At 40.1% G+C, this 22,207-nt stretch overlaps 1 protein-coding gene across 1 annotated transcript in view; it reads right to left on the bottom strand.

The window, feature by feature from the left end:
• The window catches only part of ubr2 (ubiquitin protein ligase E3 component n-recognin 2), a 137,230-nt gene that overhangs the window by 58,862 nt on the left and 56,161 nt on the right, over positions 1 to 22,207 (bottom strand). The window contains exons 10-12 of the mRNA XM_048601332.1: positions 15,869 to 16,014; positions 10,802 to 10,985; positions 2,579 to 2,640 (exon numbers count right to left, since the gene is read on the bottom strand). Of these exons, the coding sequence (XP_048457289.1) occupies positions 2,579 to 2,640; positions 10,802 to 10,985; positions 15,869 to 16,014 (392 nt within the window). The remainder of the gene's footprint in view (positions 1 to 2,578; positions 2,641 to 10,801; positions 10,986 to 15,868; positions 16,015 to 22,207) is intronic.

Below are 22,207 nucleotides of genomic sequence, written 5' to 3'. Positions count from 1 at the left end.
GGTAGACCCACCAACACGGTAGACCCACCAACACGGTAGACCCACCAGAGACAGTAACACAAGCAGGGAGTTGCTCTGGGTGTCTTCAGCATTGACTCTGGAGCCCATGAAGTCTCATGCCATCAAGTCAAACCTGAACCAAGAAGCCTTGTGCTGATTACCACCTATAGCCCGAATCACTTCCAATCTGATGAATCTGTACTCTTCCACATTAAACAATGGTTGCAAGAAACACAGAGGGAGGGAAGGGCACTGAATGCACATTGGTTGGGATACTTCAATGTCCATCACCAAGAGTTGCTGGATTCCACCACTCCTAACTTTGTTGGCCATGTTCAATAGGAAAATGTTGTTAAGATTGGCTGTGTGGCAAGCTGCAAGGGAACAAACTAGAGCGAAAAACCTGCTTGACCTTGTCCTGACCATTCTAACCATCACAGGTGGATCCAGTCCACAACAACAATAGCAGAAATGAAGACCACACAGTACTTGTGTAGATACAGTTCCATTAACACACTGAGGATCAACATTTCATCATACTGTTGCAGTAGATGGCCCACAGTGCTTCATGGAAGCCTGCTTTGAGTTGTTACATGTGTTCAAAATCTTAGCAAAACACAACGGAGATTATCCTCAATGTGAAAACAGGATCTCAAGGACTGTGCAGTGGTCACTCCTCTCAATACTAATGGGTCAATGCATCTATGACAGTTAGACTGATAAGAACAAGATCTTGCAGGTTTTCCCTCCCCTTGCCACCACTACACTCCCAGTTTAGTAGCCACAAGACTCGACAATCACATCAGTCGTGGTACAACCAAGCCAATCTCAGTGATTACCACTTCAGTCCCCCACACAAAGCACATTTTATTCTTGTCATCTTCAGTACGTTCTCCAAATGAAGTTCAACATGTATAGATCCATCAGCAAGGGGTGTGGTAGGTAGTAATCAGCAGGTTTCCTCATCCATGTTTGACCCAATGACAGGAAACTTTATGGGGTCTGCAGCCAATGTTGAGGACTCTTGGGGCAATTACTCACCGACTGTGCATCACCACCTCTCGTAGATCTGTCTGCCTGTGAAATAGGACATACTCAGAAAAAGAAATGGTAGTGTCTGGGACTCTCTGTAAGGTACAATTCAGTGACTTTCACTATGTTAAGTTGTTACTTCACTTGTTCATGGAACAGTTCTCCCAATTTTGGCACAAGCCCCAAGATATTGATAAGGATTTTTGAAGGGTGATCAGGCTGGGTTATCCATTGCTTTGTTTTGGGTGCTGAGTCCCTCAATTGTACCAAACAGTTACAAGTTCAATGCTTGGTGGTCCACTTGTAACTGTTTGGTACAACTGAGTGACTTGCTAGGCCACTTCAGAGGACATTAAGAGTCAACTACGTTCCCCACAGTGTCACATATCAGCCAGATCAGGTAAAGACAACATATCTCCTTTCCTAAAGGACGTGTGAGAGAGAGGGAGAGAGATTTTTGGACCAGAGAATGATCTGCAAAGGAGTTCCTGGGTGGTTGGTGTAAAAACCACTGATCTTCTTTAATATATATTAATGACCTAGAGTTAGGAGTACAAGGCAGTTTTAAAACATGAAAGTCAAAACTTGAAAGTGAGGAGGTTACTGTACAACTGAAAAAGGACAAGTTAAGGATAAAGTTAACAGGGGAGTGAAGGACAAAATTTAAATCAGAAGTGTAAAATGATTCATTTTGCTCAGAAGAACACTGACACAATATAAAATAAAGGGTATAACACTGAAGAGAAATACAGGGGCAGAGGTACCCAACTATATTTATGCATACATCATTGAGGGAGGCATGACAGGTTGTGAGCATGGTTCATAAAGAACATGGAAGTCTGAGTTTAACCCAGTGATGCAACAAGTTTTAAAAAGATGGAATTTACATAAAGCCATATCAGTATTTACTGCTGCCTTAAAGTGGAGTATTACATTCAGTTCTGGACACCACATTTAAGGATGTGAACACAGGTAAGGAGGTGCAGAAAAGATTCATGAGAACAGTTCCAAAGACAAGGAATTTCAGTCATACAGATACAGCAGAAAAGTTGGGATTGTTTTCCTTGGCCAAAAGGTGATTGGCTAAAAGTACTCAAAATCACAAGAGGCTTGGACAGTGAAGATAGGGACAAACTGCTACATTGGTGAAAGGATCAGGAATCAGAGCGCACGGGTTAATGATAACTGATTGAAGAAGCAATGGAGGAAGCAAGGAAAATCCTTTTCCACTTTGTGGTTAAGAATGTGGAAGACACTGCAGACTGTCTGGCAGAAAAATATTCAGTTGAAGCATTCAAGATGACAGTGAATTATCTGAAAAAGAAGAATGCAGAGGAGAAGAGGGAAGAGGCAAGAGTAGTTCTGGCTGAATTGCTCCTTCAGACAGGCAGCATTGACATGAATGGCCACATGGCTTTCTTTTGTGCTGTAATCACTGCATGGTTGACTCAAGTTTCAAGTGTAGAACTGGTTTTGATGGGGTCAATCCCCAACAATCGAAAAACAGTGTTTACTCTGCTAAATATCAAATGAACATTATACTCACAAGAGGCAATAGCTCTGGAAACTTGTAAGCCACTTCAGTTTTGCTTAAAAGCACATGCAGACCTGAAATGAAGAAGTGACATAATCCTAGGTTACTCTTCTTCATCCACTCTTATATCTGAATGTTTAGCTTTATTTGAAATTAAACTAAGTGATTCATGATTCAGCAAGTGTTTTTGAAACATTACCTCAGTGTTGAAATATCATAACTATTTTGCAAAAACTGGCACTATCACAGATATCACTGAACTGACTCATTATAACCATGTCACAAAAAAAATCTACAATTTGCTACGCCAAATGGTTTGATGTTTAAAAAGACAAAACTAAAACAAAATAGAAGAAACCATTTTATTTTGTGCTGTTTTGACAAATAATCAATTTACTAAGTAATTAAACCTGCCAATAAGTTTAGCATTGTTGTTATCTGATGAACAGAGCTTTACCTGGCAACAATGTAATGTCAACCCTGAAAACTCCTCTAAACTCACCAATTACCCTACTACTGATCATCAGGCCATTGCTTCTCAAACTACAACTGATCTTATCACATCTGAAGATCTTCCCTTATACCCCCCTACTCAGCCAAGCATGCTTCCACCTCTTCCCCAATGTCCACAAGCATGGCCGAAAGACCACAGACCTGAAATATCAACCCAATTTTGTGATCCACAGATGCTGCAAGACTTGCTGAGTAAACATTGTATTGTTTACAATGGCAGATCCATTGTTTCATTGTGCACTTGTCATGGAACTGATTTCTTCCCACCACAACTCTTCTCCCCTTATCTCATTTCTTCACAGCTATATTTGTCAATCATCAAACTGTGTGTCATTTGAACACTTTGCTTGTCTTAACTGTCTGTCTATTGCATTATTGTGACTATCCAATGGCCTACAACTCCATCTCTGAACGGCATGATTTGAACACATCGGTTTCTTTCCTGAATGGAGGCCAAACCTGTCCCTATCCACAACTACTCCCCTCAATGGCTCAACAACTTCTTACATTGAATAACTTTTCCACTAACTTCAAATCACTTTCTCCAAGTAAAAACCTGCTGCTGTAGGAATGTTTGGGATTGAGCTCTGCCTATCTTTTTGTAAAACAGATGGAACATTTTGTTCCAAACTGTCTCAAGACCTCTCCCTTAAAATATTACCTTTTTTCTTACACGTTACTTACTTTAGCAGTGTCACTTCCTGAGTGTGCTCTGAGCTGTGAAATTTGTTTTTTTTCCCAACTTCCTTTTCTCTCATAACCACATGATCCAGCTTTTAACTCCTACCAACCTTGGCTTTTTTTACATTCTCATTTCCGAGGATAGGCTGTTGACCAATCTCTAATTCAACCCTCATGACTCTCACAGACATCTTGAAGGCTCCACTTCTCAACCTATTTCCTTTTAGGACATGGAGTAACTTAGACAGTGAAATCGCATTACATGTCCATACCTTCCTCAAAGTGGAAACAAATAAAGAAAATGGTAAAGGCGGCATAATGGCATGCTTGCCTTCTTCAGTTGGATCATTGTGTAAAGAAGTTGGCAAGTCACGTCGCAGCTGCATAAGACTTTAGTTAGGTCGCATTGGCAGTATTGCGTGCAGTTCTGGTGTAAAAGAGGTTTACCAGGATGTCGCCTGGATTTGAGTGCATCAACCGTAAGGAGAGATTGGGAAAACTTGGAATGTTTTTGCAAAAAAGTGTTGGGGAGTGAGGGGCAATCTTATAAAATTGAGGGACATGGATCTGATAGAAGTACATAAAATTGAGTAGCATGGATAGGATGGACAGTGAGTCTTTTTCCCACAGTGGAAAATGTCCATAATTAAGGGGCATATGTTTAACGGCAGAAGGGAAAAGTTTAAGCAAAATGTGCAAGCTAAGTTTTTTTTTTAAAAAACAGAGGGGTGGTAGGTGCCTCGAACACGCTGCCAAGGGAGGTGGAGAAAACAGATACGTGAGCAAAGTTGAAAAGGCATTAGATGGACACATGAACAAGCAGGGAATAGAAGGAAATGGACCATGTGAAGGCAGATTAAATTAGTTTAGAATGGCATCATGGTCAGCATAGACATGGTGGGCCAAAGGGCCTGTTCCTCTCCTGTACTGTTCTGTGTTCTACGACTCATTCTTCTGTAGAAGTCACTTTTCCTACCAGTGCTTCTGACACTAGTGTGATCCTTTCTTTTCAACTGATGATTCCCATCCAGAGAGATTAACGTAGCTTTCAAACTTGCCCAGCTCATTTCCCACATTTACAAACATACGAAATGTGAACATTAGAAGGCTTTTCTGCCCCACCATTCAACAGGATCCCCAAAACACTGATTCTCTTGCCAAACTTATCTACTTCTGCCTTAAAGTATTCATTAACCTTGTTTGCAATTACAAAGTTGAATAATTCTCAGACAAGAAGATTTTCATCTCAGCACTAAAAAAAGTGACCCCTATTTTTAAAATAGCACTTCACAGATCTGGACTTACCCATTCCTTTCATGCCCGTTTTGTCAAAAGTAGTCAGGATCTTATACCCCTCATTCTTCAAAACTTTCCACTAGGCAAGTGGAAACAAGCCTAGCCTGTCCAACCGATCCCCAAGGCAACCCACGCCTTCCAACTATCAACCTAATAAACCTTGTATGAATCAGCTCGAGTCTATTTACATCCTTCCTTAAATAAGGAAACGAAAACTGCACATGGTATTTAAGATACATCCTCATAAGTGCCCTGTAAAAGTGAAGCATAAAAACTTTACTTTCACGTCAAATTGTTTTTATAATTAAGGAGAACATCCAATTAGGGTTTGGTGATTACATGCAGTATCTTCACACTAACTTTTTCCATTACACGCACTCGAACACAGAGATCCCTCTGCACCTCAGAATTCCACGATCACTCTCCAGTGAAAATTTACTCTGCTTTTTCATTCTAACCAAAGTGACCTACTTCAAATTTTCTAGCGTACTCCAACTAGCAGATTTGTGCCGACTCACTCAACCAATCTACATCCATTTGCATCTCCTGATGTCTTACTCATAACATACATTCCTACCTATCTTCACACTGTGAATTCAGCTGTCATGCCTTCAGCCCCCTCAGCTAAGTCGTAAAAAGTTGAGGCCTTAGCAGGACTCAATTCATCATACCCTGCTAATATAATGAAGACCCATTAAGACATATTCTGTTTTGTGCCAAGCAATCAATCTTCCATTTATGTTTGTATGTTACACTCTATACCACGGGTTTGATTTTCCACAATAACCTTTGTTGTGGCATCTTATCCGAGGACAGGGGAAGGTACATGAATAAAAACAAAAGATAAAAACGTGCAGTTCTAGATGATTACACCACTGTATTCACTGCTCATTATGCAAATTCTACATTGAGACCAAATGTAATTTGGGAAATTGCTTTGAGGAAGACATCCATTCAATCTGCAAGAAAACAACAAGTTCCCACCAACTTACCATTTCAATTTTCTGTCCCCTTACTCTGACCTCTGTCTTCAGGCTCCTATACCATTCCAATGAAGCTCAATGGAAACTTGAAAAACCAAGCTCAACTTTTGATTAACTTTCCAGGCAGTTCAGTAATAGCAGACCATAACCACTAATCCCATATTTTTGGGCACAGTTGCTGGTAATGAACAATTCTACTTTTGTCATTTTCAGCTCTTCTGGACTCTTTATTTTCTCATCACAACCCTCTTTGCCTTGCATCATCATTCCTTTTGATGCCTAATCTCTTCTGCCTTCCTTACTATTTCACACCTCCCCCAGAATGTTTAATTCTTAATCATGCCCTGGATGAAGTCAAGCTCCAACTACATAATTTCCCATATTGCAATCACAGCATTTAGTTTTCCAACTCGATTCTCACACGCTGCATGCATCTGTTTATTCAAGTCCTTTTTTTTGCTTGTTTGCAATTAACAACCATGAATACTAAGTGAAAGAAAATAACTCAGCACTGAACAAATAAAATGGCCTTCAACCATGTCTATAAATTTACCCGCTGTGTAGTAATAATATGCAGCCTTGCCATCAAATTCCCCAAGACCTTCTGGATTATAACTTTTTGTATAATTTTTTTTTCAAGAGATAAGGAGCAGTGAATTACAGAATTAGATTAATTTTCTTCTTTTCTAGGCTTGATCAAGGAAAATAAATACTGCAGATGATGGAAATCTGAAGGAAAAACAGAAAATGCTGTCAATAGTTGGCATATCAACTAGCATCTGTGAAGACAGAAACGGAGCAAATGTTTCAGGTTTGTGACCTTGCATCAGAACTCCCGAAACATCACTTCTCTCCAGAGATGCTGCCTGACCAACTTGAACAGTTGCAGCAAATTTTTTTTCTATTAATACAATAAATAGGTAAAACTGGCAAAAATGGATTTTATTACAATGAATGTTCACTAGCTTCCTTAATTGAAAGCTCAAACAGAATACCAAAATATTCTTGTTCACATGTGCAAAATGACATGATGGCTGATGAAGAAAAAAGATGCACCAATCTTCAATTAAAACAAAACATTTTGGGAGAACACAGACCTCAATAATGACAATACTCATCACAAATCAAGCTACAAGGCCCATAACTAAAGTTTGGTAAAGCACTGGTGCTGCAACTCAAATCTTGCCAGCTGAAATTAATTGTGCTATCTTCCAACTTAAAAAAAATAACAATTAATTGGGGCATACATCCATAATTTTAAAGTGGTGAAAGGCATAATCAAAAATGTCATGAAAAAAACACAAGTACCAAATGAGTACAGACTGCTACTCAATTTGGGGCAGCACAGTGGCACAGTGGTTAGCACTGCTGCCTCACAGCACCAGGGACCCAGGCTCGATTCTAGCCTCGGGTGTCTGTCTGTGTGGAGTTTGCACATTCTCCCCGTGTCTGCGCGGGTTTCCTCCGGGTGCTCCGGTTTCCTCCCACAGTCTGGGATATAAAGATGTGCAGGTTAGGTGGATTGGCCATACTAAATTGCCCATAGTGTTCAGGGATGTGTAGCTTCGGTGGGTTATAGGGGGATGGGTCTGGGTGGGATGCACCGAGGTTTGGTGTGGACTTGTTGGGCCGAAGGGCCTGTTTCCACACTGTAGGGATTCTATGATTCAATTTGAGCTCCACAACAACTAATCACCTACATGCCCACAAACGTTACACCTTTGATGCAGATATAGATTCCAAGAAATGCTCTGTAGAAAAGAAACAAGTTAAATAGTAGTCCAAGTGGGTAGAACTATCCATCTGGTTTCATTCTTATCTATTCAGAGGAAGCCAGAGAACCATCTGCAATGTTTTTATTTCAAAGCCATGCACTGAGAGCTCTGCAGGTCCCTTAAGAGTCTATCCATGACTCCCTTCACTTTCTTAACTACTCCCCTCAGCAATATAATCTGAAAACAGTCAAGTTCCAACAATTCTCTCTCATCATCACGTCTTCTGGACACAAACTGAATGCTGATTTTCATAAAGGTCATCTTACATCTAATACTAGATGAGCAAACTTCTCTTTCAATTAAAGGTTGAAAAGATCACAACCATGATCTTCAGTCCCCATCATTAACTCCAGTCTTGTCCATTGCTTCCATCATAATTGCTCGAAGCCAAATTAACCATTTCATATCAAACACAACTGGAAGGTTGCAGACATGAGTTTTCAACCACATATCCACTCCAGCACGAATACTATCTACGTCCAACTTCATCATATGAGCTGACTCCAAACCTGTCGCAGCTCACTGTTTGCTGAAACTCACATGCTAAGTTTTGTTGTCTCCAGGTTTGACTATTTCAGTGCTCTTCTGGCCAGTCACTCATCTTTAACCTTTCATAAATTTGCACTGATCCAAATTTGCTGCCCATATCTGAACACGCACAAAGTCTCAGTTCACCTATTACTTGTGTTTGTCGTACAACATTGGCTCCCTGTCCAATGCCTCAAATCTCATCTTTGTTTTAGAATCTCGATTTGGCGCTGCCCCTCCTCACCACTTCCTGCAGTCTGACAAGCCTCAAGACCTCAGCACTCTGCTAATTCTGGCCTTCTGCACTTTCTGGATTCTAAACAAGTTTTTCACTGGCATCTATACTTTTACTGGCTTGGCCCAAAGCTCTTGATTTCAGTCTGTGAACCATTTCAAATTTATACCGCTTTCTACTTTAAGATACTATAATAAACTTATTCCTTTGACCAAGTTTGGGCCATCAGCCCTCTTACTTCCTATTGTGACTCAAAGTCAAAATGTTTTACTTGATAACACTCCAGTTAAGTTCTTTTGGAGTGCTGTGCATTGCTAAAGGAGCTATATAAAGGCCAATCCTCCAAAGCTACATGCAATTGCACAAGAACACCTTAATTAAGGTGACTTAAAATAAACATTTTCAGCTGCTTGTCAAAAACCATATGACTGATAACGTTTCCAAAATATTAACTTGTGTTATGTAATGATCGCAATCAAAGGGAAGTTCAGACAGCTGCTCTTGACTTTTAATACCACTTGCATTCTCAGTCACAGCTGACCAAACATTTAACTAGGTCAAAGACATCACATTATGTCTCCAACAGCAGGCAGATGATGAGCACAAGGTGACAAGTACCTCTCATTTTCTGAGAGCTTCAAGCTTAATCATTATCTTCAACAGTGCATCAAGGGTAATATTGGAAGATTGGGTTCCATTCAGGTTCACTAAAGGACCAGGAGGAACTCCTCCATTCAGGAGTAAAATACACAAGTCTTGTTGGCTGTCTTATCATTCCCCTCCAAAACCTTGGTCACAATTCCCATCTTCTCTTCATCCAATAAATGTAATGGGGTAAAAAAAAAAATTAGACTACAGTGAATATTCAAATTAGCATAAATGAAGAAAGGACCAACGGTGAACATTTGTATTTTCAATATTCCGTCTAACTGACTTTCAGTGACAAGATCGGACCTACCATCAATTAGGTGCAAAGGGTGGATGTAGAAATGATGGGTGTTAGGAGTGGGAGATATATAAATGACACTAAATCAGGATTGTTATCAGTTGTCAAACCCACTGAGAAGGAGTCACGTAAATATTCTCAAATGGGAGCAAATTCCTGCCATGAAGGAAATAGATAGGTCAGCCATACGCAGTATTTTCCAGCATGGCCTCAGATTGCAATTAAACTCTGAACAAATTAGACAACATTAAAGAGGTTGCTAACTCATCGAAGATAATCCGTAAGGACCGAAATTTACAAGGGAGAAATTCAGTTTATTTATTCCTGTACCAAAAAGGGCAAAGGGATAAACCAGGATAGAACTTCTCAATTTGATGCGTAACATTTCTAAGTAGTGCTTCATGGATTAACTGTGTTTTAATGACACTAGCCCTACTACTACCCAAGAATGGAAACGGACACTCTCCATTCTCAGATGTATCCTCTGGGGTTTAGCCAAATTGAACAAAAAAGGCCGAGAAAATTCTTGGTATCAAATCATATTGGATACTGGTGGTCTTAATCCAAGGATCCAAATTTTTCTTTCTGCACTCAATCAGAAAAACAATCCAAAATGATGCATGTGACTGCAATGTTCATGCAACATCTTGGGGTGGTTAGGCGTGCTCTACTCCAAATCGTGAGGTAGCTTGCCAACATCTCTTGGAATTGCAACTGCCTTAAGTTCACCATCTTGTTAATGTTATGGATTCTGACCAAACACCAAATAGAGAGATGAAACTTGCCCATGTTAAAACAGATCATCTATCTACGCCCTGTAGTACACTCTCTAACCACGGCTTCCTGTCATGCATTGTGACAAAGTACTTTTTGACAGGTAAACAGACCATAAATCTTTCTACTTGACCACTTTCTAAATCTGAATGATTTTCTCCACCCAACTGCTTCTGTCCCATTTATTTATTATATGATCAAACACCTTGCAACTGGAGCAATACTGAATGAACTAACCTCCCTAAAATTCAAATTGGCAGGCTTCAAGGAAATTCACTTTCTAACAGGGTATGGAAATCATGATTTGCTGGGTCTGCATCTCAGAAATTAAATAAAGTCTAATCCAGATATTAGTTACTCTAATATTAGGAAACTACATTACTCACAAAAATATTATCTCGAAAAGTAAACTCTTCACTCAACAGATGCTGAGTGATTATTGAATGTTTCCATCATGTTTTAAATTTTCAATTTTAAACTCGATAAAATTACAAACATAATTACCTGAAAACAAACGTGAAACTGGCAAATGGATGCTGACTTGATGCTGGGATACACGATACTGTACACTTTCCAACGTATGTCCGCACATACTCAAGGTGATAGGTTGCTCACCATCACATGGTCCATTATGACACTGTAATAAAACAATCAAACACTTCCTGTAGGCTTCAATTAGAACCCTTTCCTGGAATAAAAAGAAAATAAAACAAAATTAGTTTCAGTTAAATATTAAACCCAGACACGTTCATCAATTGAACTGTAAAGTCTTCATTTTATGTAAACGGTGTTTGACCCTTAGAAGCAAGGCCTGTAAGGGGAGCTCAGCATGGGTTAAACACGTTCCAAAAATTAATTTCAGAGGAGGAGGAAAAACCTGCAAAGTCAGATTTGGCTGACAGTGAACAGAACTGAAGCTGCAATCAAAATACTGAGAAAATGTCCTTCAGATCAATTTTTAAGAAAGTATAAACAGTCTTTAAAAATTGCAACTTCTGCAGATATCTTTCGCCCCATATCTAATCACACAGGAATCAAGTTTATTTGCTAACGATAACAATTGTTTCCTTCAATACTTTCCTACAAAACATACCGACGATTTTTGGAGGATATATTTCAGTGAAAATGTACTATCATAGTTAGGGAATGAACATTGTGAAGGCTCACATCATTGAACCAATACTCAAGTGCAAAATTAAATGATGCAATACACGAAGAAAGGGTTCAGAAGCAAGAGTAGATCATTTGGCACCTTTCAAGCCTGCTTGTTATTTGCCAAGATCAGGACTGATCTGATTATGGTTTCAACTCTACCTTCCCGTCTGCCCTCTATTCTTTGACTTTCTCGACTATCAAAATCTACTTCACTTAGTCTGGAATAAGTTCAAAAGATGCAGCCTCCACTAATTTCTGCAGAAGAAAATTCCACAGATTGACAAATTTCAAAAGTGAAAACTCATCCTCACTTTCATTTTGAAGGGATACCTCTTATTATTAAAACTGTGTCCCCTTATTCTAGTCTCCCCGACAAGAGAAAATGCCTTCCTGTTGGAAGAAGTTTGATACCATCCAAAACAAAACAGTCCCTTGATAGGCACTTCATTCACCACTTTCAACATTCATTTCCTCGACCAAGATGCACAGTGGCAACAATACCTAATATCTACTGTCGCAATTCACCAAAGCTCCTTTAACAGCATCTTCCAAACCCAGGACAAAAGCAACAAATACAAAGAACCACCACTGATTTCAAGTTCTCCTCCAAGTTACATACTACCCTGACTTGGAACTATGCTGCAGTTTCTTCACTACTGTTGGAAGGATATCATGGAATTTCCTTCATAAAAGCACTGCAACTTTACCCGCACCACAGGGACTTCATTAATTCAAGAAAGTAGTTAATTATAACCTTCTCAACAGCAATTCAGGATTAGTACGAAATGCTAGCCAAGCTGTGAAAGAACGACTATTTTTTGTGATTCCTGTACAAAGACAATCATGTACTACTTCTGTACCAGAGTTCTACAATCTCTGTTAATGTAAATAATATGTTATTATTCATTCTTCCAGCCAGAGAAAAGATCACATTTTCCACATTGCATACCACCTGTCAATTTTTTGCTCACTCAATTAACCTATCTACCTCACTTAGTAGACACTTGACTTTTTGACAATTTAACTTCTGAGTTATCTTGGTGTCATCAGCAGATTTAGCTCCTAAACATATGGTTCCCTTCATCCAAAGAACTGATGCAAATTCACACATAGATTGAAGCCCAGCACTGACCCCTGTGGCACTTCACCAGCGATAATGTGCCAACTTGACAGAAGATCATATTTCTCTACTGTGTCAACCAATCCTTGATTCATGCTATTATGCTACCCACTAAACCATGTATTCTTGTGAAGTAACCTCTGATGTGGGGTCTTATCAAATACCTTTCGGAATTCAAAGTTAATTTTGAAATTGTAATTAGGGGAGGCAATGGCCCAGTGGTATTATCGCTGGACTGTTAATCCAGAGATCCAGGTAATGTTCTGGGGACCTGGGTTCAAATCCTGCCAAGGCAGATGGTGGGATTTGAATTCAATAAATAACTGGAATTAAGAGTCTAATGAGGACCGTGAATCCATTGTTGATTGTCAGAAAAACCGATCTGGTTCACTTGCTTTCTTTAGGGAAGGAAACTGCCATCCTTACCTGGTCTGGCCTACATGTGACTCCAGGCCCACAGCAATGTGGTTGACTCATAACTGACCTCTGGGCAATTGGGAATGGGCAATAACTGCTGGTCTAGCCAGCGACGTCCTCATCCCGTGAATGGGTAAAAAAAAAGACAAAAAAAAGTCCTGGTAAATGTCTTCTGAACCCTCTCCAGCTTAATAATATCCTTCATATAACAGAGACCAGAACTGGTCACAGTACTTAAGCTTAATTGTTACCCAAGAAGCTTTAAGGAGTACTCTAACTCTGGGATAACTAATAAACCGACTCAACTCAGCACTGACCTCACTCTACAACTAAGCCTTCCCCCAAACCCCTGATAATTGCCCTCCAACAACCGTATTCCTACAACCAACACACACTCCCAACAGTCGGACCTAAAACCCCTCAATTCTGACTGACATCTACTAACACTCCACCCCCAAAACTGGACCCAAGTCCCTCCAACTCAGACGTCCCTCATATACCCCAAGTACACATTCGTTAACCTGACACCCGAACCTCGTGCCTCATTAGTCAATATTAGAAATTATGTCTCGTTAAGTGCAAACTAGAATAGTTCCAGAATTAGTGGGAGCAAAATATGACTTTGGACCATAAATTTAAGAACTGGATACTTTTAATTTGATTTAGCCCCTTTCCTCTCGCTGTCACCTTTTAGGCTTGCATTGCCCTTAATGAGCTTTGCAGGTGAGGTATTCAATTGGTAAAAATGGGTGATTTACTGGTGGTGGTTAATAGATGGGGGGAAAAAAATACAAGGGTGATTTGGTGATGGAAAAAAAATTCAGTTGTGTTTAAGAACAATAAAGAGAAATGTAAGAGATACCAGAAAAGAAGTCTGTTCTGAAAGGGAGCATGTTATATTCACCATAACCCTCAAGGCATTGAGAGGGAGGTGGGCACTGTGGGAGTTGGAGCACATTATTTGCTTCACCAACTCCCTTTTGAATTAGACCGCTCCCTTGCTCCCCACCCCTTTTTGGGTTTTTTAAATTGTGCTTTTGACTCTGGTGAGCAGTGTTTGCTCTTTTTGATAATTAATTGCCCAAGTGATTTGGTGATGGGATTGTAAAATTAAAGAAAAACTGATGGGCTTTTGCAGCGCAATGGTCGCGTCCCTTACTCTGTGCCAGGAGGTTTGAATTGGAATCCCACCTGCTCCAAGGGTACGTAATAAAACTCTGAAGAGGCAGATCAGAAAATATCTTTAAAAGAAAGCTGGTTTCTTCTCCAGCAGGTGTTTGGCTTCTGGACAGGTAATGGATTCAGAAAGGTGAAATCTAGTGGTGGTGCTAAACTAAAGGTTTACAATAAAACTATGCGCCTCAGGGGTTTTTCCCACCTAATTTAACAGATGGATATGTTAAGTACCACCTGCCCAGGATACCCACCTAACACACTAACCTTACTTGTAGCTGACACACTTGGCTTTTTATGGGAGCTGTCAAAGTAACTACTTGTGCTGATGGACATGGAGATCAAAGAAGGGGACACACGACTGTGGAAAAAAAAACTGAAGCATGGCTTCTACAAAGATCAACTTCAATGTTAGATCTTTGGATTCCCAGACAGGTTTCTAAGAGGAGTCACTGCCCAGGAATCTGATCAATGTCAGAAATAGGTTCCAAAGAAGGTTAACTAAACCTGTAATGTTAACTCTGCTTTCTCTCCACAGATGTTACCAGGTCTGCTGAGTTTCTCCAACAATTTGTTTTTGTTGTTTTCAGAAATAGGGCTTGCAATTCTTACCAAAATAGCTGGGCAATTACTGAAAAGATGTAACCTAAAGGTTCAACTGCTCTAAACACCAACTTGAAGACCTGGGCAACATAATGGCCACATATCTCAAATATACGGATTGTTGGAGACCAGATGCATTGCTAAAGATTTACATTAGGACCCTGAGGAAATTGTGAGGGTAGACCCGAGGCAACTTAAACTTCTGAAGATTTGGGATGAACCCAAATATTTATCCAGATAATTACCCAGATGTTAGACAGGGTGCTAAGGTGGGAAACCTCATATCCTTCAAACATTCAAGGCCCAGGGCCTAGGGCAAGAAAGTGGGACTAGTGTAGGTAGTAGTATATTGTGACAGTATAGGCTTGATGGGCCGAAGAGCCTCCTCCGTACTCTGTGATGCTATACACCTGGCTAACACAGGAAACCAACCTTCCCATACTCTTCCCGACTCAACCACATTCCCGACCCGACTACCCCTGATGACCATATCCTATTATCCTATCAAGCCGATTTAACTACACCCCCCCAAGCAAGCTAGTCCTCCCATCTACCCAAGTATCCCTCCTGAACAGATATGACTATCTTTCATGACTTGACCTGACTCATCTACCACTGACCTGACCATTTCCCCAATTATTCACACTTACCAAATTAACTTGACTAATTCTCCAACCTAACCTGATTAAGTGCCTTGAATTGGATAGCCACCTAACCTACCTATCCATTCACCAAGATTCAAAGACTGGACCTCTCAACTTCCCATATCGCAGCTAACAGCATAAAAATGCCAATTCTGCACCGCACCTAAAAGGTTCCTTGAAAGACATGGCACTGGGCCTGTCAAAGTTAGGAGTGGAAGGTGCCAGAAGAAATGCACAGCAATGATCAGTCGAGGGAATTTACAAGTACAGTGGCAATCCACCTATCATTGCGACTGCTTACAAATTCAAACCTAGTCTCCCAAACTAGCAAAGAATTTAAATTTATGAGCAAGAGAATTCAGTTTTTTGGATCTTTTAATAAAAGCCCTCTTAAAAAAAAAATCTTTGTCCATGAAAAACATGACAGAAGGTGTAATGATATATTTAACTGAGACTAACATCGGAGGCACACCATTCTTGGATCATAGAAATTATATGTGTGAGCTTTATCTGTAAGGTAAATGCTGCCTCCCACTCTGGTTCCATCTCTATGTGTTGACCTACTTGTCTTGTTACCGGATCCATTCCCTGCAAAAGACCATAAGAATACATTTAGGCAAGTTACAACGTTAAAGTGAACATTTCTGGATGAAATTTAACAAAATTATTTAGTGAATAATAGTATTTTAGTTATTGAATAGTTACATTAAAAAAAGCTAAGCAAACTGGATCTTAATTTAGACTGAAACTTTTACACAATACCTTTCACATGCCCCACAGTGCTCTACTGGAATATTATGAACAAACATGACATCATTAGGTTAAATGAAAGAGTTGATTCTAAGAAATACCCAAAAAGGAAGACAGAAAAGTGAAGTAATTTACTAAGAAACTACAGAGCTAAGTGACCAGACATAAGGCACAGCAATTAGCAGTGAAGTGATGAAAATCTAGGGAGGTTCAAAGGTCTCGAATTAGATGAGGACAGAAATCTCAAAAGGTGGGAGCAGATTACAAAGGTGGAGGGAGGTTGGGCCATGGAGATATTTGAACAGGAGGATAAGAATTTGAAAGTGTTTATGCAAACTTGAGGTCAATGAGCTTTAGACAGTGGATTAATGGAACGTGATGCAGAGCCATGGAGGACCTCAAACGAGAGTAAGTGAAGGGAAGCAAGTCAATTTGACTAGTAGCGAAAAATCTGAACGGGAGATTAAGCAGGTGAGCGGAGATGGAGCGGAATCAGACGTTAGGGACAGAAAGAGGCAGTCTCAGTGATGGCCTGGATATCTGGTCAGAAGCTCACCACAAGTCAAACGTGATACCAGGGTTGCTAATATTCCAACTGCAACTCAGTCAGTTGACAAGCAGTGGGACAGAATCAGTAACTCGAGTTGGTAGATGGATACATCAGATAGGGTAACAAATTTCAAGAAAACAATTCTTAGCAACATAATAAGTACGAACGCAAGTTGACCATGGAGTCACTCAAGCCTTTTTTGCCTCAAATCCATCTGCTTGCCTACTCCCCGTAACACACTGTTGACTTCTGGCTTCTCAGACAGACAGTATCTCAGTCTTAGATATCTAAGAACATAGGATACTAATTAGAAACATTTTTATTTTCAATGTTGTTGCCAAGTTGGATTGAGTACGTGTGGATTAAAATGCAGGACATTAGAATTTGTTTGTAGAATGATGAAGGGAGGAGTGCCTTTAAAAGATGATGTGCTTTTTCTAGGCTTGGAGATTAAAGGAAATATGTCTGCCAGCAGCAGTCGGCACAGAGTTCCTGGAATTGAAATATTTGTATCAAAAGGCTATATGATTAACAACTGAAATTAGTCTTGTTTTGTTAACAAGGCAGCCAGTTTGAATATCAGCCAATTTAAACCAGGCACTGAGAGACTTAAAAACTGTTGATTCTGATGGTTCTGACAATCTAGGACCAATTCTATTGTAAGAAACTGATAGGTCATCAAGGGTATAAAACAAGAGGGCATTTGAAAATCGAGGAGAGAGTAACTGCCATCTGTTAGAGTTACAACCAGCAGCCCTTAAAGAAAAAAAAAGTCACTGGCTCTCACAGAAATCACTTAAGCTCTCAAAAACCATCATCTGCCTAAAGGTACAGCGGCACACAACTAATATTCCTGACAAGAATTTGACTGAAAACGGCGTTCTGACTGAACACTGGAGAAGGCACTGAACATTCCAGAAGACATTTCCTGACTGTAATTTCGAGAAACTAAGTTTTTAAAAAACAATTTGCTTTATATAAATGGAACTTGTACCTATTGGAACATTTACAATTTTGTTTTATTTGGGATATGTTAGTTAAGGAGGAATTGTTCAGTTTGTTAGTAGTTCTATTAATCTATTCACTGTCAGAGTTAGATAAATAAATTGCTGCTTGTTGATTATAAAGTGACTGTCAGGAGCTCATTTCATTTGACCTCACCTTTATAACAGATTGGGAGGTCAGAGGCGGGTTATACCACTTCTCACACTTCCTTTAACAGATTACGAGGCGAGGCAAACTTCTCTGGGCGTTTCGGTTTTAGTGATCAGAGTGGGGGAGGGTGGGGGTCGACGTCTGCTTCATAACACATTGGGATCGAGTCTGGGATCTGAATGGATTTGAACAGATTTCGGGTACGAAAGGTCCCAGCAGATTTAAACAGACTTGGGGATTAGTGTCCCAGATCTTTAAATAAAAGTTAGGTGAGAAGTGGAAAAACTGTTTAATTTCAGTTACTTGTAGTTGGTTAAATCAAAAGTCGGGGAAATGGCTCTTAAGGTTGTTAAATGGCTCTTAACATTACTAACAGACTGAACAACTCCCCCCTTAACTACTAACTATTCCCAAATAAAACAAAATTGTAAAGGTATGCTGTTCCAAGAGGTACAAGCCCCACATATAAACCAAATTAATAAAAAACAAAACTTCAAACTTAGTCTCTCAAAATTACAGCCAGGATACGTCTTCCAGAATTTTGGTGCCTTCTCCGCTGTTCTTTAGTCAGAACACCTTTTTTGGTCCAATTCTGGTGTCAGGAATATTAGCTAAGAATGCCACTGTACTTTTGGTCAGATGATGGTTTTTTGGGAGCTTAGAGGAAACTTCCCAAATTTGCCAAGAAAGTTTACAAAGACAGAGGAAGGATATACTTTGAGACTTAGCAAACAGGCTAGAATTGGGTAAAGCGAGGGCTAAGAGGAAAGCTGAAACTGTAAGGAGTTAGTCAAGCATTTAGGTATATCAGAGAAACAGACGGGCAGTGGAGTCAGGAAAAATTAAATTGCAATTAAGACAACTGGAGTTAGAGAATGAATGGGAATTGAAAAAATGAATTACGATTATAAGCAGAGGAAAGACAAAAAGAAGACAACAGGGTGTTTTAACTTCGAAAGTTGTGAATTAAACAGGATAGCCAACTTAAAATGATGGAAATGAAAGTAGAAGATTGGCTATGATGGGTCTGCTCATCATCACCCTCCTCCTCACTAAGCCCAAGACCTGATAGGAATCTATACAAATGTCAAAACATTACCAAAATTCAATGAAAAAGATGGAGAAACCTTTTTCATTTGCTTTGAGAAACTGGCCAACTAGATGAGCTAGCAAGAGACGGTGTGGGTAATGTTAATTCAGACCAAGTCGGTAGTTAGGGCTAGTGAGGTGCTTGCAGCGCTGTCGGATGAGGTGTCAACAGAATATCAAGTAGTAAAACAGGCTCTGTTCAGTGCCTACAAATTGGTACCAGAAGCATATAGACAACGGATCAGAAATATAAGAAAGGAACCAGGTCAGACTTATGTCAAATTTGAAAGAATTAAACATAGCAACTTCAATAGAAGGGTAAGAGTATTAAAGGTAGAAAAGACACTTGAGGATCTTCGTGAGATTACTCTGATGGAGGAGTTCAAAAACTCACTTCGAGAAATGATAAGAACCTCACGCTGAGGAACACAAAATTAGAATAGTGAGAAGAACCGCAGAGATGATGGATGAACACACATCAGTGCATACATCGAAATCTAGCTTCTGATAGCAATTTCAATCTGTGAGGGATAGAAATTGGGAAAGAGGGAGATCCTTTAATGAAAAGCAAAAAGTGGATCACACTGGAAACAGTTCGCCACATGTGAAAAAAGAAACCCAAGAGGGTTTAAAAAAAAGGTGAAAGGCCTCATGCATTTCCACTGTAATAGAGGGGAGCCAAACAAAGTCACAGTGCTGGTGGATTAAGAAAGGCAGTGGGAAAGAGGTAGCGGTAAAAGAGGCTAAACCAGTGGGATTAGTTGAGGTAGTGAAGGAAATACCAAGAGAACTCGAGGAGCTGCAGGAGAGTGCATAGTCTAGTCACGGGCTGTCTCATAAGATAGAGCCCAATCTCTTCAAAGACTTCAGCTCTGCGAGTAAGGTTTATTCAGGAAGAAGAGGGGAAAAAGGTAAAGAATATTGAGAGATATGGGAGCTGGTCAGTCTCTAATAATAAAAGATGAAAATATTTGCACTCCTTCTGAAACGTTACCCGAGAAAAAGTGATAATCCGTGGAATAAGTGGAGAGAGAGATTTAGCATTCCCCTGTGTAAAAGAAGGCTGGAAAGTCCAATCAAGACCAGGGAATTGACAGTAGGAGTGATAGAAAGTGTTTATTCCAGGAATACAGTTTGTTCTTGGAAGAGACCGAGCCAGATCAAAGGTGGGAATGATGCCCATTGTCGTGGAGAAGCCAAAAGAAAATCAGCAACTGAAGAGTTAAAAGAAAAATACCCTGGAATTTTTCCAGAATGTGGGGTGACAAGATCCCACAGTCAAAGATTAAAGCAAAAAGGGAAAATCAAAGAGAAAGACGGAGGAGTCAAGGTCCAGTTAGCTCACAACCTGTTTGATGAAATGGTAAAGGAAGAACCCTAAGCAGGTGGAGGATCAGGCAGAGGTGTTTAGCTCTGAAAAACTAAATGTAGTTATAACAAGTAGATGAGACAATAAAAGATTTATATTATGAAGCCTCGGAAAAGCACACAAAATGTATTCCAGAATGTTATTACCTTAAAAGATAGGATGTTAAGGCAGAGGTGCAGACCTTGGCAGGTTAGCGCAGAGGAGACATGAGCAGAAGTTTACCAGATTGTGTTGCTGGTAGCATACAGACAGGACGTTTGGGGGTAGTACACAAAATTACCTGTAGGTGGTCATCTAGGAGCGAGGAAGACTCAAGCCAAGATACAGAAGCATTTCTATTGGCTTGGATTACATAAAGATATGGTTGAATTTTGCTGTACCTGTCATACTTCTCAAATGGTAGGAAAGCCACAGGCAGTAATAAAACCAGCACCTTTGATACCAATTCCTGCATTTGAAGAACCTTTCACGTGGGTTATGATCGATTGTTAGGTCCCCTCCTAATACCAAAAGTGGGAACCAGTATTTGCTTACCATAATGGATGCATCTACCAGATTTCCAGAGGCAATTCCATTACAGAATGTCAGAATGTGGAGGAGTTGCTTGCATTTTTTTTTAAACCCATTCTGGCCTACCCAGGGAGATTGTTCAGACCAAGGGTCCAATTTTATTGCCAAACCATTTGAGGTGGTCTTGGATTGTTTAGGCATCAAATACTTTAAATCAAGTGTGTATCATCCTGAATCCTCAGGAGCATTGGAAAGGTGGTATCAGACCCTAAAGACCAGGCTGAGGGCTTATTGTCAGGATTACCCAAATGATTGGGATAAAGGTACCCTATTTTATTATTTGATATCAGAGATGCTCCAAATGAATCAACTCAGTTTACTCCATTTGAATTGATACTCAGATACAAAGTAAAAGGACCTTTAAAATTAATTAAGGAAAAGTTGATAGGTCCAAAGGCAGATCTCACAGTTGGATTATGTATTTGAGGTGACAAAGATTAAACAGAGTAGGTGAATTAACTAGACAACATTTCAAGGTGGCACAGCCTCGAATGAAGCAAGAAGCAGGTAAGAAATCCAAAACTCGTATGATTGTCCATGGGATCAAATATTCATTTTTTTTTAAACCAGTGGTAGGAGATCCCTTCAAAGCAAGATTTAGTGGTCCCTATCAGATGGGGAAGAAGTTGAGTCAGGTGAATAATCTGGTCAAGATGACAGATAGGAAAACAAAACTATCAGGTGTATCACGTGAACATGCTGAAACCTTACTATGACAAGGAAAAGGAACTGGAGAAACAGAAACATACAAGATAGGAGCAGGGGCGGCCATTTAGCCCTTCAGGCCTGCTCAGCCATTCTTCATGATCATGGCTGATCGTCCAACTCAATAGCCTAATCCTGTTTTCTCCCCATAACCTTTGACCCCATTCAACCCAACTGCTATATCGAGTAGCCTCTTGAATTCATTTAATGTTTTGGCATCAACTACTTCCTGTGGTGATGAATTTCACAAGCTCACCACTCTTTCAGTGAAGAAATGTCTCCTCATCTCCGATCTAAATGGTCTACCACAAGTCCTCAGACTGTGACCTCTGGTTCTGGACACACCCACCATCAGGAACATCCTCCCTGCATCTTACCCTGTCCAGTCCTGTTAGAATTTTAAGTCTCTATGAGAGCCCACCTCATTTGTCTGAACTCTAGCAAAAGCAATCCCAACCTAGTCATTCTCTCCTCATATATCAGACCCACCATCCCCAGAATCAGCAGGAAAGCTGACGTTTCGGGCCTAGACCCTTCTTTCTGAAGAAGGGTCTCGGCCCGAAACGTCAGCTTTCCTGCTCCTCTGACGCTGCTTGGCCTGCTGTGTTCA

Source organism: Rhincodon typus, chromosome 9, assembly GCF_021869965.1.
Source record: "Rhincodon typus isolate 14 chromosome 9, sRhiTyp1.1, whole genome shotgun sequence".
In the NCBI taxonomy this organism is placed as follows: Eukaryota; Metazoa; Chordata; class Chondrichthyes; order Orectolobiformes; family Rhincodontidae; genus Rhincodon; species Rhincodon typus.
This window is presented reverse-complemented; position numbering and strand designations above follow the sequence as displayed.